At 46.3% G+C, this 18622-nt stretch overlaps 1 protein-coding gene across 1 annotated transcript in view; it reads right to left on the reverse strand.

Annotated features, from left to right (window-relative positions):
* Sdk1 (sidekick cell adhesion molecule 1) overlaps positions 1 to 18622 on the reverse strand; it is a gene marked incomplete at its 5' end in the record, with an annotated part of 870484 nt that overhangs the window by 127272 nt on the left and 724590 nt on the right. The window contains 2 exon segments of the mRNA XM_005397857.2: positions 11195 to 11316; positions 14284 to 14475. Of these exon segments, the coding sequence (XP_005397914.2) occupies positions 11195 to 11316; positions 14284 to 14475 (314 nt within the window).

Below are 18622 nucleotides of genomic sequence, written 5' to 3' on the forward strand. Positions count from 1 at the left end.
AGATGTGGAGCTCTCACTGGGGGGCTCCTAGGAAACACGTTTGGCTTTGGCTCCTGGCAGTGTAGGCAGATGGGATGCCTGGGGTCATCTGGGCATCAGCTCCTAATAGAAGACACAGCCTCCCTCATCTGCTGAGGCGACATTTTCCTAGAACTCACCCTGAGTGGGAAGTGACTATAAGAGGCTTTGGATAAAGGCATGCTGGGGAAATGGAAAGCCCCATACATTCTGCCAGACGTCCTCGCAGGTAAGAGCATCAGCAAACAGCAAAATAGCACAGCGCCTACAGACTTCTATCCATCAGGTCCTTAGTGCACCTGGCACATGCAGGAGACAGACGGTGTTACCCTGTGCCTCAACTTCACCCAGGAATGCATCACTCCAAAGAGGATTACCGCTGACATGCCGGGCCACCTCATCATCTGTAAGTGTCTCGCCTGGGAACACCTGGGCATGCGGTGCTCCATCTCCACTGCTCCTTAGTTACTGAGAGACCAGCACTAAGCAGACGTATGCTTTATTTTATTAGCCCATAATACTCATTAAAACAGCTCCTTTTAAGAAAATGTCTATTGTTATGCACAAATAAGCACTAGGGGCTTCCCCCATCCTGTTGTCCATTTTCGGAATGGAAACTGTTTTCTCTTTACCAAATTGTTAGCATTAGTGTCTTCATTACTGAAAACCCTGCCCAGAGCAGCCTTCTGAGGAGACCGAATGCTGCTCTGGCTATAAGAATGGAGCAGACGGCAGAGTGGAGGGGCTCACAGAGGCAGTCAGCAGGCAGACAGAGGTGACTTAAAATGCCACACCTGTGTTCCCCCTCTGTGCTTCACCGTAAAGATCTGGGAGGAGATGCTGTGCTTATCTGCAAGCAAAGATTATGAATTAAGCAAAGCATTAACAAACCAGAAAGATCTATAAAAGCTACTCCTTTTTGTAAACCCACCTCTGAACATCAACTTATTATAGGGCCTTTCAGTGGCTCCTCCAATGACAGGCATCTTTCATCCTGGAGGTTACCAAAGATAAGCCAAGTCCTAAGACCTTCTTGGCACATATAAAAACAGGGTAGCATGTAAACTTAACTGCGAAGACGTGGTGATAGAAAAGTAGGTGAACGGGAAGCACGACTGTGGCTTTCCTGCCCCTGGTTGTTCCTCAGCCCTTGCTCCTGGGGGGCTGCTCCTCGGTGCTGCCTGGGTGAGGTCATGATGCCTGGAAGGAATGGGGCTCAGCACCTCCTTCATGGGCCTCCATGCCTCTGATGCAGGGGCTCCTTCCTTGGTGCCCCTCTACATGAAGTCACCCCCTACCCCTGGCTTTATGTTTTTCGGGTTCATTCTCTTTCGGTTGAATACCCTGAGTGGTTTACAATCGCATACTAAATTATCCCGAGAAGATCTCACAATCTGATGTAGAAAACATCAGCATAAATGAGCAGTTTCTGCCAAACCACCCTTCCTTTCTTTCCTATTCCTACCCTACCAAGTGCACCTCTGAAGATGACTGAATGGCCTCTCTTCAGGGCAGAGGGGCTTCCCTGCTAGGCCTGTGTTGCTCAGGGCTAAGCTGTGTTCTGCAGACTCCAGTAGACACTGCCATGTCCCACCCCACCAATCTCCTAACATGATCATGGTCCCCTCCAGGAGAGAACACATCTGCGATCCCTTGTCATTCTTGGTGCCAGGCCTTTCCACCCATATTCCTTCAAGGAACTTCCTCTAGGAGTTCTTTGCCATGGTCCATGGATCCTGAACTCATCTCCCAGGAAAGATGCCAGGGACAAGTTCCTTGAGGACATGGAGCAATGTGCAAAGAGTTTGGGCCCTAAGAGGTGAAGCCTTGAATTCCTGTTGGGCTGCTTCCCAGCTGTGCGGCTTTAGGTGAATTGTCTGGCTCAGATTCCTAGCTGTAAGATAGAACTCATAACACCGCATGGCAGGATGCTAAGTGTTAGAACAGGGTATGACATTTTAGGAAGTCTGGGCCCAGCCTTCTGCAGAGTCAGAGACACTTCCCAGAACACCTCTCTGGGAAACCTTGCAACCCCTGAGGGCAGCAGAGGCTCTGTTCCACTCTTCCACACACTCTGTGGGGCTGGGCACCGGGTGCTTTGTCTCTTCTCTGGGACAGTCTCAGGAGTGTGCTGGCGTAGGCAGGCTCCCGCAGTACATGTAAAGCCTGGCATTCCTAAAGCCCACACAGCAGGGCCCTTGAGGCTATCACTACTGTAGATGAAGTCTTTTGGAATATCCACTGCTAATCCTTTGTCTTCATTACTTTTCTCATTGCTGAGACAAAGTACCTGACATCCCAAGTTAAAGGCTGCCTTGCTCCCAGGCAGGATGGCATGGCACAGAGGCATCCCAGAGGAGAAACATCGCAAGAAGAAAACAGCAAGCAGCAAAGCAGCAGCCTACCTTTCCCTTTCATGCCATCCTGGCCACAAGCCTGTTAGGTGGTGCCACCCCAGAACTATGCTAATTCCAACCCATGGACTCATTTGGTACCACACATCCTTAATCCCAGTATCAGAAGCCCTAGATCCAGCTAGCTCCCAAAAGCCCTATGAGTGTATGATGCTTGCGGGATGTGTAGATATGATCCGTAACACCCTTCAAAAAAGATGCAAGAAAAAGCCTCAGCTTTGTCTGCTGTAGAAACTCTACAACCTTCATCCTTCTCATTAGCCGTGGGCTGTCAGTGGAGTCAATCCAGATATTTGAGGGAAAAAGCTATCTCCATTTGGCACAAAGATCCAGCAAAGAAGAGATGTTCCCTATGTGTATGTGCCACCCCTGATAAATGCTCAGGCAATCTGAAGCTCCACCTCTTCCTCCTCTTGAAGTACTATTTCCTCTGGAGCCCAGAGTTTTGTCTATAATCCTTACTTTAGGATTTGGAAGTAAGCTTCTTTTTATAGATGAACGTTTATTTGCTAGGAATACAGAAAACACAAAGGGATCTGGAAATGTGGTTCCGAGGCAAAAATTCTCTTTTGGTTTTAGAGTTTCAACCATCTGTACCAGAATTTATAGATGTGCAGAGTTGATTTCAATGATCTCAAAAAGAATGACACTAAGGAACTTCCAGTTCTGGGCATGTTGCAGACTAAGTAGCCTAACAAACTACTTACTCCACAAGCCAAAGTGCTGTGCAGGGTATAGCAGACACCTTCTTATATGCAGCCATGCACCCACGGCAGCAAGCTGAGGATCCAGGCCAAACACAGGTGGGCATGGCACTGCAGGTGCCCTGGGAGGAGAAGATCACTCTTAGCAACCCAGGGAGTCGGGTATAGAGCCATGGACAGGCCACAGGCCTTTGTCTGGGGGAGACGAGGCACAGGATCTAGACTCCTGCACATTCTCCAAACAAAACTGAGACAAAAAGAGGCCTGGGGCCCAGGGAAATGAGATGTTGCCCAAGCCCACACTCAACCTTAGAGACCTGAGGTTAGGGAGGAGCCAGAAGGAAAAGAAAAGCACATTCCCAAAGCCTTACAATCCAAGGCCTCCGTCTTTCAGTGTGGGATGCATAGAGACAGAAAATATAAAAGTTATGGTAAAAATACCTTCAGGTATATGGAAATCAATATGATAACATAATTGAGGTCAGACACAAACATAAATGCACAAATGTAATTAAAGAGTGTAGTAAAAAGAGTGATTTGAAAGAATGAGTGCAGAATAAGCCACTATCTAGTTAAAAAGGGCAGACATGAAGTAATAGAGCTATATAAAATAAAAGTTACTGAAATTCAAAACCCAGTGGGGAGGCAAGAGGCAAGTTAAACACAGGCTAACAGAAAACTGATTTCCTAGAAGCTGGATCCAAGGAAGCTGCATGGAAAGTAGCACAAAGAGATCCAAGGAAGCTGCATGGAAAGTAGCACAAAGAGGGCATTAGGTGCCCTCCTCCCAGGGCACCTAATGGATGACTAGGTGAAATGAAAAAGATGAAATAGATGCTAAGAGACGTGGGAGACAGAATAGGAAGAGATTTCTTATATCTAGTAAGAGTTCCAGAGGAGAGAACAGAGGGGAGAAGCGACCTCCAAACAGATCATGTCCAAGAGTTTTCCAGAATACATGAATTCTCAGATTCAAAGTGTTGAGCAAATCCTGAACAGGCTTAAAAGAATTCTATACTTGACATATAGTAAAAATCCAGAATACAAAATACCAAGGGCTCTTAGGATGCTGTCCCATTACTGTGCTAACTCAGGTAAGAAAAACAAACAAATAAGCCAGCAACAAAGAAACAATGGATGACTAAAGATGTGAGTGGGAAGGGCAATGAGACTTTTATACAAACCCAAATCACCCCCCACCGTGCACACACTCCAAAGCACTCATTAACCGAAAAGGCAGGGGAAGTGGCTTTAGAGTGAGAAACCTGACAAACACCATCTAATCAAGTGAGCGACATTAATTCTACCAACAGCAGGACATAGTGACATCACATCAAACCCATGTCACGTCAAGGATATGGAGGGAGAAACCCAACCCTGCAACCATGATACTCTGACTCAAAATGTATAATCTAGGAATGATCATGAAGAAACTTCTTATAAATCCAAATTGAATACATGACAGATGGTCTTGTAATCTGCAAAACTGTCTAGGTTACAGAGGTCACAGAATGGTTGAGACTGGAGGAGGCTGGAAGACAGGACAACTGGGTGCAGCATGTATCCTGGCTGGATCCTGAGCCACTGAGGACATTTTGGGACAAGTGGCAACACTCGCGGGAGGCCTTTTGTGAAGGGGAGTTTTCTCTGGGATTTTTGCATCTTTTCTACAATTTCAGAAATGCTTTCAAGAGGAAAGGTAAAGTTGAACTTTAGGGCAATGGAAAACTGCAGCTAGCAAATTCCTCCAGGCTGACCTTGGGATTGCCTGAGAGAAGCAGCCCAGGGACCACCCACATGGCATCTGGCTTATATGTGGGCACTATGTGGTGCTTCCTGCCCTGGGGGTTCAGCTGGCAGGATGGGGTCGATAATGAGGGCAAGTGATGAGTGCAAGCCAGGGAGGGGTGAAGCCACCCCTGGGAAGGCACAGAGCTCCCCAGGTCCTTCCCGCTGCAGAAGCAAAACCTTTACTACACTGGGGAGGAGGAGGAGAGAGCTAGCGGGTGGGGCTTGTCCTACCTTGGCCACAGTGTCCAGGGCTATACAACAGAGGAGTTAACTTTCGATCCACTTGGCAACCTGGGATGTCACACAAATAGAATAGTACCCAGACACCAGCCCAGAGCTTCTGATGAACTGTCGTGGGGTTGGCGGTGGGTTTTAAATCTGCTGTTCATGATGAGAAGCTAGAACTGAAAAGCTCTGAGCAGCTGTTCTGGTCTGCAAGTGCCTGTTCAGGACAACAGGTCAGCCACAGCCTGCCTCTCCCTCTACCTGAGGGTTGAGCAACGTGAGTGCACCCAAGACTGTGTTTACGATAACTGGAGAGAAAATAACCCACTGAGGGGGCTGGGGATTTAGCTCAGCGGCAAAAGCGCCTGCCTGGCAAGCGCAAGGTCGTGAGTTCAGTTCCCGGTACCGGAGAAAAACCAAAAAAAAAAAAAAAAAAAAAAAAAAAAAAATAACCCACTGATCCTAAAACCCCAGCCAAACTGTCATCCAGAAAAAGCCCAACTCATTTATGAGCATGGATAAAACACCTTAACCTAAAACAAAATGGAACAAAATAAACATTATGATCACAGTGTGCTTGTCTTAGGAGCTCTGGGATAACGAGATATTAGGAAAGCAGAAAAAAAGGACAACTCAATAGGTAAAAAAATAACTAGACAAAATCTAACTTATTTATAATTTTTTTAAAATGTAAAAACCAAATGATAAATCCCTAGGAAACCAGGATTAGAAAAGAAATGTCTTAACTCAATACAGGCTAGCTATAAATAAGACACCTACCATGAATAGTATAAATGTCATATTTGAAGATAAACCTTAAAAGAATTTCTTTAAAGTTTGTAATAAAAAAGACTGTCTTTTATCACTGTCCAAATTCAATATGACACAGAGGTAGTAGCCTTCTCAGCAAGATTGCTAAATAAATAAGTAAAAAGAACCTACCATGAGACACACTGTTAAGGCTTGTGTCAAGAAGTTCCCCCAAAGCCTCACGTGGTCATAGGTGCGGCTTTTCAGAAGTGGCTGGATCTAGAATGCGCGATACTGGAATGAAGTGTGTGATGCTGGGATCAAGGGTGTGTGGTTACTAAATTAGTGGTTACTAAATTGATTAGCTTGGCATAGTTCTGGGAACGGATACTGCGAGGGTACTTACTGGGTATGAGTGCTACCCACTCTAAAGGCGGGTAGCCTGGATAAAGGGACAGAAAGAGGGTTGCTGCTGTCACTTGCTGTTTGCTTCCTCACTCCTTCACTGCTTTGCTGCCTTCTACTTGCCATGAACTGTTTCTCCTCTGAAATGCCCCTCTTCCCTGCAGTTCTGCATTGGAGCCAAGAGACTATGGACTGATACCTCTACAAACTGTGAGCCAAATAAACTTTTCCTCCTTTACCTTTGGGTGTTAACTCAATACAGTTGAGTTTGTCTCAGCAATAAGAGAAACTAAGTAACACACATTGAGAGGGAGAGAGAGAGAGAGAGAGAGAGAGAGAGAGAGAGAGAGAGAGAGAGAGAGAGAGAGAGAGAGAGAGAGAGAGAGAGAGAAAGAGAGAGACATAGACAGAGTGAGACAGAGACAGAAAGAGAGACAGAGACAGAGGCAGAGACAGAGGCAGAGAGACAGACAGGCAGAGAGAGAATGCATAGAAAGATTTCAAATGAAGAAAAAGAATGGTTACTCTCATGTTTAAATATAACACAGTTTCTCTTATGTGAGAAACTAAAAGGGTAAATAAGGACAAAAATGGATGATGGCTACTGTGAAGTAGGAAGAAAATGTTCAAATGAGAAGGGAAAAAAGGGAGGGAGAGGGAGAAGGGAAGGAAGGGAAAAGGAAAAAAAGAACAGAAAGGAAAAAATAGAAACAAAGATTTTGTCAATAAGGAGGGAAGGAAGGGTTGAAGGGAGGGGAGGAAAATAGGGGTAAAAGGAATCAAAATATATTATAGGTACAAATTCTGTATGACAAATATGACCATTATATATTTCAAAAGTGTACCAATAAAATTAATTAAACAGATAAGGTGAGCTCATGTGTACGTGTTTTTAGTACTGGGGATTGAATCCAGGGCCTCTGCACTGAGCTACATTTGCAGTCTCTTTTATTTTTTATTTTGGGACAGGGTCATATTAAGTCACTAAATTGCCCAGGCTGGGCTCAAACTTGCAATCTTTCTGTCTCAGCCTCCCAGATTGTTGGGATTATAGGGTGTGCCACAATACCTGTGAGTTGTTTATAGAAAATAATAGCAAAACTAACAATAGCATTGCCAAAGTTTCTACCAGCAGCACCATCTACATCCCATAGGTTGAGCAGGAAGCCCAGCTATGACCTGGACAAGAAACTCCATCCTTCATGTCTCATCTGTAGAACTGGGAGTGACAGCAGCCAGACAAGCACTACGAGGGCCACGTGCTAGTGTTTGTGAGATCATTCAGCATAGAAGAGTGATAAGCAAAGTATTCACAAGTTAACTGTGTTCCCAAACACCAGCAACGAAGGCAGAAAGTGTAGTTCAAATACACGTGTTCAGTGACCCTCACGATGACCTTATGGATAGTGCTGCTGACTCCTTTTACAGAAGAGGACAAGGATCACCAAGAAGTTAAGACATATGTTCATGACCCCAGAACTAGGAAGAGGGGCTGAGGGGGGCAGGCCCACCTGTCTGTATGACAGCTTTGAGGTACACTGATCACCTCTCACTTTTCTTGCCTTTTGAGAGCTGGGAGAAAGTAGGGGCAGACACCCCAGTGCTTTGCCAAGCAAGGAGAAAGTAGTTGACAAAAGTAGATTTGAAGGAATGAAATGACGTATCACACTCCTGGATAGAAAGGGTCACCTTCCTGAGCAACCAGGACAAGCCTCAAAAAGTCAGGCTCTGTGTGTGTGTGTGTGTGTGTGTGTGTGTGTGTGTGTGTGTGTGTTGGGGGGGGGCTTGAGGAACCATTACTAGATATTTAAATGTATTTTAAAGTTTTATAATAACAATTGTAGAATTAGTGCATGAATAACCAGACTAATAAAACAGAATTAAAAGTTCAGAAATAGACCCAAGTGCATATGAGAATTCAATGTTACAAATCAGGAGGGGAGAGGCAAAAAAAGAGGACTTTTTAGTAAAGGGCATTGAGACAATTACATAGCTATTTGCAAAATGATAAAATGGACTCATACCTCACTCCACATATGGACAAGTTCCAAATGGATGGAGTTCTGTATGCAAAAATGAAATCATAAAAGTAGCAGTAGAAAATTGGGTGAATTTCTTTATAATATGAAAGTGGGGAAAACCTTCCCATCTATGATTCAAAACTCCAAAAGCATGTAAGAAGAAAATTTATAAGTTAGACTTCAATTCTTTTTTTTTTTTTGCTTGGAAAAATATGCCTATTGCTGGTGGGAAAACAAGATGTTACCACCTGCAGAAGAAGGTTTGACAAAGTCCAGAAAGTGTCCCTCTACAGTTGTTGTTTGATCCAGTGACTGCACTCCTGTAGTCACTCCAAAGGTACAGAGGCAGAAATATAAAACAATCATGCAAAAGGCTGAAAACTACCTCTCAGTAGAGCGAGGACCCTAAAAGATGTCTATACTCTAGTCCTTGGAACCAGGACTATGGTACCTCGCATAGCAGGAAAGACTGCAGATGCAGTTAAAAGTAAGGGCCTTAAAATAGGGAGATTGCCTGAGTGGGCCCAAAGCATCCAGAACAGTCATTAAAGGTGGAGGAGATTAAGAGAGATGGGAAAGAGGAGAGCTGAAGCCAAGGAAGGCTGTGGCCCACTGTGGCTGGCTCTGAAGGTAAAGAGAGGCCATGGGACACAATGTGGTAGCCTTTAGTAGGTGGGAAGCCCTGCTGACAAGCACCTTGGAAATAGGACCTCAGTCCCACAACCACAACGGACTCCACGAACTACAGTACTCCAAGGAATTCCAGTATTCTGCTAGCAACTGGTAAGCCAGGAAGTGCTAAAGTCCTAGAGCTCCTGAAGGGACACTGCCCCCTGGACAGCTTGACTTTAGCCTATGAAACTCACGCTGAGTTTCTGACCTACAGAACTGTAGGATGATGTGTTTGTGTTGTGTGAGGTCCCTGGTATTTGGCAGTGACAGTAAATGCATCCCAACCCCAAATACCTGTCATGGAGTACTGGCACCATAGCAGGCACCTGGCCCTGGGGAGACCTGTGCACCCCAGGAAGGGATGAGGAAGGTGTGCACACAGGGAAGCACAGCGAGCTAAAGAGTGCTTTGTCACGTGAAGGGAGCATTCCGTGTAAGAAAGGGAAATGCCAATATGTAAATTTGCCTATATTGCCAAAAAATAGACAAAAAAAACCTAATAAACATGGGTTATCACTGGGGAGAGAGGCATCAGAATAAAGGGGACAAAGATGTCATAAAATTCCTGAATATTGCTTTTTTATAAATAGCTTTCATTCTGGGATCATGTAAATGAATTCCATGAAAATGAATTTAACAGTTCTAATACTTTTTAAAAGTAAAATAATTTTTAAAGGAAGCAGCTGTTAAAAATGAAAGCAAAAACCAAAATAATTTTGTCTTAAATTGGTGACATAACCACAGGAGAAAAGAATTCTGTGAAGTGGCTTTAGAACTCAGTATGTATACTAAGAATAAATACTTTTAAATTGCATTCAGTAGTCTTCTTGTTCGTTATACTATTGAATTTCAATTTTGAAACCCTTAATATAACAATAAGGCAAATTAAGTAATTAGGTTAGAGTTTCTAAAATACACAATTTTAGTATAAAGGAAATGATATTTAAAATATAAATTCAAGGATAATAATCTTAAATTTGAATTGGAAATGTCAGCTTGAACTCATCTTTCAAAAAATATATTTCTCCTCTGCCTACTAGAAAAATTGAGAAGCAATGACCAGCTGGTAGGAATATGCACCCCAGTATCCCTCAGCATCCAGGTTATTGTCTTCAAATACCACTGAACATTAAAGGAAAGCGAGGCCCATGCTGGAGCTTGGGCAGGAAGATGGAAGCGGATCCCAAGACATCCTGCTGTATCAGAAAGCAAAGAAGTCATTGAAGACAAGTGTCCTCATGTTAAGAGGCCTGAACAATGTGAAGAGTTTCCCAGGCTAAATGGATGAATTTGAGTTTAAAAAGAATACTGACTACTGATACCTGAAACACACTGGACCTATTAAAAAACCTATGCTTCATAATAATAATCAGGAGAATAGTTAGCAAGAGAAAAGAAGGGAAGAGGGGAAAGAGGGAGGAAGGAAGGAGGAAGGAAAGGAGGTATGCTTTCTGTGTTTCTGCAGGCTGGCCTGGCTTAGCGGAGAATTCTAAAGCTTGTGGGGAGCATGACCTGCCAGTATGCACGGTACTCTGGCACAGTGGTGCCTCAGCCACAGGACACACCGTGTACTTCTGCTGTCATTAGAGTGCTTGCGTGGCTCCTCATGCTGACAGACTGTTAGGTGCTAGAACTGGTTTTCATAAGGTACCGTGATTATTTTCCTACATGTTCTTCTAAGACTTTTAGTTTGCTTCCATCACTTTGGTTTTCATTTGCCGGATGTGAGGTGGGGAGACACTGTTATTTTTCTTAAATAGACAACTGTTTCAGCCCCGTTTATGGATCAGTCCCATTTAGCTGCTTCACACTGGGAGGATCCTACATAGATTTCCAGAAACATTTGCTTAATGAAACGTTTGGAGATGCATATAGGACTTATTCTCTAACTTATGGCCAATTTCCAGAAGTGAATTGTCTTACAATCCAGTACAAGTATAGTCATGAAAGTCACTGGGATTTTACTACAGACAATAACTATTTTGAAACTTTACTACTCCTCTTCATAATTTGGCTCTTTATCTTTTCCTCTGCTTTTATAGGAACATGAAACTGGCAGACTGTGCATTACTCATTCACAGACCCCTCAGTCTACCCGTGCTTGCTATGGCGAAGCATCACTCCCGTGTCTCTGAAGGACGGTCCTCGGGGTGCTCTTTGGAAAGCCCAGCACTCAGTTTTATGAGCCACATACCTGCCCCTCCACAATCCACCTGGAGATGGACGTCTTTCCATCGTAGCCTGGTCGGAACTGAAGTGTGGCAGAACGAGGGCTGATGTTGGAAATGACCAGGTTGGATGGTGCACCGGGAAGGTCTACAGAAGGATGAAGGAGGTAAGTAGAGTGAAATTCTATCATGAATTACGGCATGTATGAAACTTGTTAGCAAGGAAACAATTTCAACATATTATCCTCAAAAAAGGATTTGTTTTAAACCTGTGGAAGTGATGAGCAGCAGGGCTTCCCCTGGACATCAGCAAGCATGACTTTTACTTTAACAGGTCACCCACAGCTGCAGGCCATCTGATGTGGCATTAGGAGACACACGCCTTATTCATCTCTGAACATAACGGGTAATTAATAGGTACTTGTTGGATGAATTCATGTTAATTCTTGAGGCTGCTGAAGTGACACCAAGAGTTGGGGATTTCCATCCCTCTCACTGTTCCCATGATGCCTTGGAAGTTGGGATGGAGAAGGTGATGTTTCCAGGCAGCATGACAAAGCAAGGGTTCGGGTCTTGGGCCTTAGGCTTCTTGGGTCTGGTTTCCAAGACAACCAAATGCAGGTGACAGTGCAGAACTCTTCCCATTCTGCCTGTATTTGGTTGCTCTGGCAACGAGATAAGGTGGCAGGTGGGTCTCATCATCTGAGGTTTCCTATTGCTTCAACCTACTCATAGAGATCTTTTAGGGGGGGGTCTTTTCCCCCAAAGAGCCTATTCCGCTCAGAAATGCAACACTGGGTATTGAATATGAGAGTTTATGTCATTGTGCAATAAGATATACTCAAGAGAAAGGCCCTGGGATGAAATGAAGAAAAGATAATATGTTGTGAGCCGCTTTTTTGTCTGTAGTGTACCTGAGGAGTGACTTCCTAACTTGTACTGCTGCGGGAGTTTAAAGGTAGGTCTTTCCCAGGGACAATAAAACCACTTTGGCAATCATTTTGGTATTGGCACAGGCAGAGTCTAGGATTTTAAGGGTCCTTTCACATCTAGTTTAATGAATTTGAAGCAGAAAATGTTTAAACCAGAGGACAAGTGACTCTCCTTTGTATTCCTCAGCTCTCTGGGCTTTTAAAACTGGCTCCTTGCTCACTAATGGATGTAAATCTCAAGCACAGCAGACAGAACACTGTTCCCCAAAAGAGATCGGCAATGCAGGATGTTTTTCCCACTGGTACTCAGAATGCTCAGGCCTGCCTAAAAGCACTCTCCCACTACTACTGATCTGTCCCGTAAATGTGGAACAGCAGCCCTTCATCTAGGCTATCAAAGGCTTATACAGTCAGCTCTTCATTTACCTCTAACTCCACTCCACTCTGTGGACTACAGTAATGCTGGAGGCAGAGCCTTCTGCAGGCCAGGCCAGCAAACCCATTCCATGCCTGGGATGAACAGTGTCCAAGCCATCCTAAGAAAGACCTGGTAACTCACACAAGATGCAGTTCCAACCTTCCCCACTGTTGGTGTACACAGCCCTTTATAACAAATTGAGCAGTATACCACTGGCCTTACTACTGTTGTGAAAGTACTAATGCTATTTCAAATATGTGCTTTGGGAAGTAGCTTTAAATACTTTTAGTATGTGACATGGGAGCTAGCTATTGTGTAACATAAATGGAAAAAAAAATAATCTCTCTGCAAATTGAAGACCTAAAACAATGCTGAATTGCTTTAAGCTCATGGGTCTCTGGGTGCAGCACTTGGCCAGCAGCAGGGATATTGCTGAGAGCTTGTCCCAAAGGGGTATCTAGAACCTCACCCAGCTCCATGAATCAGACCCTTAGGGTGGGCCTGGCTCCCTGTGGCATGAATGACCCATGAATCTGGTGTATGTGGCAGTAGGAGGGCCACTTCTAGGAGGGCGACCAGTGTCTACTGGGAAACAGAAAGACTTAGTCAAGGCGCCCCCTGATGGCAAAGAGTGGCCTGGGCTCAAGGGTCTCCTCCAGTACACACACAGGAGACACAGTACCCAGCAGAGTCCCCTGATACCCAAGGCTGAGTGTCTCCTTTAGAGTGGCCTCATGCCAAGAGGTAAGGGATGGGGACATGTGGGCTCCTGTGGGAGTTTTTCACTGCACACATCTTATTTGTTTTGTACTCTCTTGAAATCATACATGTCACCTTCACAGGAAAATAAGCAGTTAGGAAGACTGGCTATAAGTGGGAGAGGGTTAGGGACAAACGCTGGCTTCACAGAGGTCTTTTCAGCCCTTATGAATGAGGCAGTCTGACTTTTCTCAAAGATCTGAATGTGGCAAATTGACATCTTTTAAATGGCAGAAGACTCGCGGCTATAATTACGAGTTGAACCCGCCGCTCCGCAGTACTTTCTCACATTCATGTGCATTTGTGAACTCCCTGGAAATACACATTCATTTTAAACATAAACTTTAAAATTGGAGAGGAATAAGTCAAGTAGCAATTTTCTAAAGTTGAACTGGGAATGCGGACATTTAGGGAGATAATCTGAATTTCAAAAGGACGTGACGACATGTGTAAGGCATACCTGCCCTGAGGAGCAAGTGTGGCCCGGTGGCTTGGGCATGGGCACTCATGCCCAGGGCAGACCCTTCCCCTTCTTCTCTGCCGTTTCCTCCTCTTCCTCTTCCTTCTTATTGCAAACCTCAATTCTTACTGTTCAGTTGGGTGAGTAAATCTCTGTGCTTCCTAGTCTCAGTGTCAATCTGAGTATTTCCTATGTCCCTCTCTTAAAGGCTTCTACCTTCCATGCGGTTGCTGGCTAGTGGCCTTGGAGGTCAGGAGCTCAAGTTCTCCAGACCACACTGGGCCTTGTGGAGTCCAAGTCTCTCCTTTCCATCCAGTGTGTTTCCTCACAGCCACACACTCACAGGAGAAGAGTAAGGTATGTCACATGTGCTGGACAGTGAGGGAGAAGATGGGTCAACAGTACCTACCTCCACACACCCCGCCTGACACCCTGCCCTGGCTCAGGTACTAGGGAGCTCCTGCATGGAAAGGCCATTGACTGTGAGTGTCACTCCCCTCTACTGGAAAGGCAAGAGCCGGAGGAGCATGCCAGGATCTTACTGACCTGGAGGCACTCCGGAAGAGATGGTGGAGGAGGTGGCCAGGCCCACACCTGCGGCTGTCACTGCAGCCACCTCGATGGTGTAGGTGGTGAGGGATGACAGACCTTGGATTTTGTATTCATGGGTCGTGCTGTTGAGGGTGTGTGTGAGTCGAGAATCATTCTTCCCATACACCTCCCAGGAAATCCGATAGCCTGAAAGACACACAAGAGCCAGTCAGGGCCTCCATCAGGCTGAGGGGCAGGTCCAGTTGCCATGTGGTCACTGTGGCAGATTTGAGAAGTTGGGGATGGGGGCTCAGCAGGGTATGCAAGGTCATGGGGGAACCCACTGCCTGCTGAAATGGAACTCCGGGTCAGGGCTCCTTCCTTTGTGCTCTACAGAAGGCTCGCCTGTGCCCCTTCTCGTACCAGGGTGGCTTGTTCTTTGGGATAAGACACGGGGGCCTCTCGAGGACTGGATCTGGGTGATATTTGGTGACCTTAGTGCTGGTACCTGGAATAAAGAACAATTGCCAACCCACTGTGCTCTGTTAGCCTCTGCTCTTCAAGTTATGGATGCACGTCACCAATATTTCCATTTTTATGAGCTGCTATTTTCACCACCTGGGGCCCTAAATCAGGGGCTTGCTCTTGGGCTGCAGCTAATTTGTGGAACACTTCTATGTTTCCCTTTATGAAGAGACTGACAGATGACTCTTGCAGTTTGCAAAGTGCTTTGCCTAGAAAAGTGTCTTTTCACCTGTGTGCATGAGTTTTGCTTCTAGCCCTGCCTCTCCCATTTCTGAATATCCTATTTTCCTAGCAAAATTTAATTTGTCCCTGTACTCTGTTCAGTCCGGCGGGGCCTCATAATCACAATTTATTCAACCTCAGATTCCATCGTGATTTGGGACTTAGAGAAAAAATACTCGACGAGTGCCTGAGTCGACCCCTTGGCGGGCATTTATGTGGTTAGAGAACGCTTAAAGTGTCTTCTAAAGAGGGAAGCAGTGATGGAGAGAGCTCGCGGGTCCTCGGGCAAAGGAAAACCGCTGAAAATGCGTGCTCTCCCTTCTTTTCGGTCGATACTTGGGCGACACTGGAGCACCGGGCGCAGCTTAGCTTCCTTCCATGCTGATGAAAGCAATAAATAAAGCTAGAAAGTTGCACTTGCAGGTGAACGCGCATTTAAGGAAGGTATCTTGGGACTCTAATATTTTGAAAGGACAATTAATGTTAGAACCTGCTCCTGGCACACTGTGCCCACAGCCATCATAGATCCCGGAGGCCTGGATGAGCTGATGCAGAAACTCCAGTCTGCGGTACAGCAGCTGGGAACAGCAAAGGGTGAAAGGCACAGAGAGGGTGCCTGGCTCTGGCACCTCCTGGCAGCAGAGAGCCTGGAATGACACTGGCCAGGTGGCTGAGGGGGCCACTAGACCATGGGCTCCAGTGCAGCCTCCTGGGTGTCTCCCTGGCCCTGGCCCCCTTTCCCTCCTCACAGCACTGACACAGGCTGGCTCCCATGCTGACCCCTGGTCTCTGCTCCCTCCCACCCTGGCGCTGGGTCTCAGATGCTGTTCTCCTCCTCTGCATCGATGCTGCTCATCTTCTACACACCAGCACAAAGGTCATGATGTTCTCCATCAGCTTCTTCCTTTGGGTTAGTTTGAGTTTGGAAATAATGGCACAATTAATAGAATAAAACCCTTCAGGGCAATGAGTCCTAACAACATCAAACACCAGTCAGTTGTTTCAAGGTCCTAGGAGTGTCACATGCCCTAGTTCATGCAATAAACACAAAACACCTTGGACATTGGGACACGGCCGCCCTCATTTTGCAAAGGATGAAACAGGGCCCAGGATGACCCCGGCCTGTTCCATGGTGCCATGCACCCCGCCTCCCAAGGAGCCTCCTTAACCACCTTCTCTATAGTGTCTGTGCAAACCTGAAAGCCACCCTGAGCTTGGGTTATGCCTGATAAATCTATACAACATGATGCCCAGGAGCCATACCGAATGGCAGGAAGAGGAGGCCCAGTTGAATGCTACCACCTTGTCTGCCAGGAAATTGTGCTTAAAAGTTGTGTCCATTAAAATTTATAAAACACAGAATTGTGTTTATCACATCAATCTTAGGCTGAGACAGAGTGATTCTACCATCTTCAGTAAGTGTGGTGCTTTTGGGGTTTATTGGGACCAAAATTGATCACATGACACGCTCAGATTGTTATAGACACAAACCAAAACCAAATGGACAATGGGGCAAGCTTGTACCTGCCTAGGAAGGTACAAGGAAAACAGGGGCGGAGAGAATACGTTGGGCTGGAACATGAGATAAAGGATGGCACATGATTCCCCATGGGCAAACAGACAAGACCATGATCCTGTGGTGGGGGAGAAAGCTGTCCCACACTCACACTGCTTTGTGGACGGCATGGTGGACCGCAGCAGCTCTAGTCAGCAACTGTCATTTGGCTCCGGTGTGCAAGAGGAGGGGGAGAAGGCGCCTGGAGCCAGGGGCTGTGCACCTTCAGCTTGGCACCCCACCTGCTTTGAACAACCGCCTAACTGAGACTAACGACCACAGAAGCTTCAGAAATAATTTTCTGTTGATCTGAAGTAAATTCTCTACAAGAAAGCAGTGCATCCAATCACAGACTGTCTGTCTGCATCCTGGCCCTCATAAATCAGAGTTTAGAGGGAGAGGGGAAGATACTGAAATTTACAATGAGAGTGCAGTGGGAAATTTACTTGGGCGGGTGGGTGTGCGGCCGCCCCTGTTCAGCGCTTCCTTCTCATTCTGGCCTCAATTTAGAAGGATGAAGGTGCTTGCTGTGGGTGCGGGCTGATAAAGCATTGTTTCTGTCAGGGTCCTCGACCATAAAGTGCGCAGGGCCAAGCCATTAGCTTTTGTGGGCTCCCCACGGCTGCCTTCAGCAGCAACCACACCTGAGCAGGACACACTGGGAAGGAGGCTGTGCCCACCAGCACTCACTGTAACTGGCTTTGGGAGCTAGGTTTGCCTGCAGATGCAGTTTTTTTGGTTGTTACTGTACTTAGTAAAATACTTTCAGCACAATGTAGACCTGCACAGCGTGCCAGCATGGTCCACGGGAGTTCCACATCTGTTTGGGGGTGCCAGAGCATCCAGTGCCAAGAGAGCTTCTCGGAGGGCCAACATCACAGGACGGTGATGGGTAACATCCGGCTAGTAACAAAAGTCACCCGTCTCACTCTGTAGGACCTTGTCTTCCACAGTGCTTCTCAGACTGGGCTGCTGGCATCCACAGCAGCTGCCAGGGACACAGGTGTGCTTTACAGTTGGGGCAGGAGTGAAGGAAGTGGAGGGCAAGCACAGTGAGGAGGGGAACCGCATAGGGAAAGACAGAGTCTATGGTAGCATCGTCACCTGCAGCCCAGGCTGCAGCTGGAGGCAGGCCTACAAAATCCAACTGGGAAAAGCCCAAGTTCCGAAGGTCAAGTTCCACAGTAAACAGAAGATAGTTGCTTGTAACTATGTGTATTTGTTTAAATAAAATGCAAAAATGAGTTCATTAAGCCCCATTAGCTGGCGAGAACAGATGATCATAAACTGGAAGTGTTGGCAACGCCACTTAGCTGAGATCCTGCCTCTGGCTTTCCCCTAAAGCTATAAAACAAGATTGATGGCAGGGTGTTCAGAAGGCACAGGCTATACCAGCCCGTGTATCTGGGACAAGGAAATCCCCGCAGGACAGGCTGTCTAAGGAATCCGAGCAGACCACTTGGAAACAGGGCCTGGACAGATGAGAATCACTGGCCTCTCTCTAGGCAGCCCTATTTCTGCACTCAGTGGCCAGGGTGGCGCCTATCCAGTCCCTGCAAGGGTCTGTGAGGGCCTGCACGGGAGCCTTCTCCTGTGGTGCCTCCTGCCAGGCTGCTCCCACCCTCTCCCAACTCCCACCAGTTTGTTCTTCTGTCTGCTGAGAGGTGTGAAGCAGTGCTTGCCATCCTATACAAAGAAGGTTTCAGCAAGGCAACAGATCAGATTGGGGCTTTGATATCCAGCTCCGAAGGTGACTGTTTTCCAGGCCTGGAATTAGGATGCTGTTTGATGTGGGTATTTCAGATACCTCCTCAAGGCAGACCTAGATGGATATGTTTACCTTATTTCAAGTTAAGGTTCGGGGAACGTTAATTACATAGGCCCCATGGGTGTGATCTGAACACCAGGCTCTGTGGAGTCTCTGGGGATCTGGCAGATCACAGGCATTTACTGTGAGTAGTGATGGGCTGATGCCAGATGTGCTGCTGGATGGGGCAGAATGGAGGAGTTCCTGCAGGGATGCGGCTCCCAGGCTGAGCCTGGGGTATCTGG

This window comes from Chinchilla lanigera, unplaced genomic scaffold (assembly GCF_000276665.1).
Source record: "Chinchilla lanigera isolate Chin_1 unplaced genomic scaffold, ChiLan1.0 scaffold00059, whole genome shotgun sequence".
Classification (NCBI taxonomy): domain Eukaryota; kingdom Metazoa; phylum Chordata; class Mammalia; order Rodentia; family Chinchillidae; genus Chinchilla; species Chinchilla lanigera.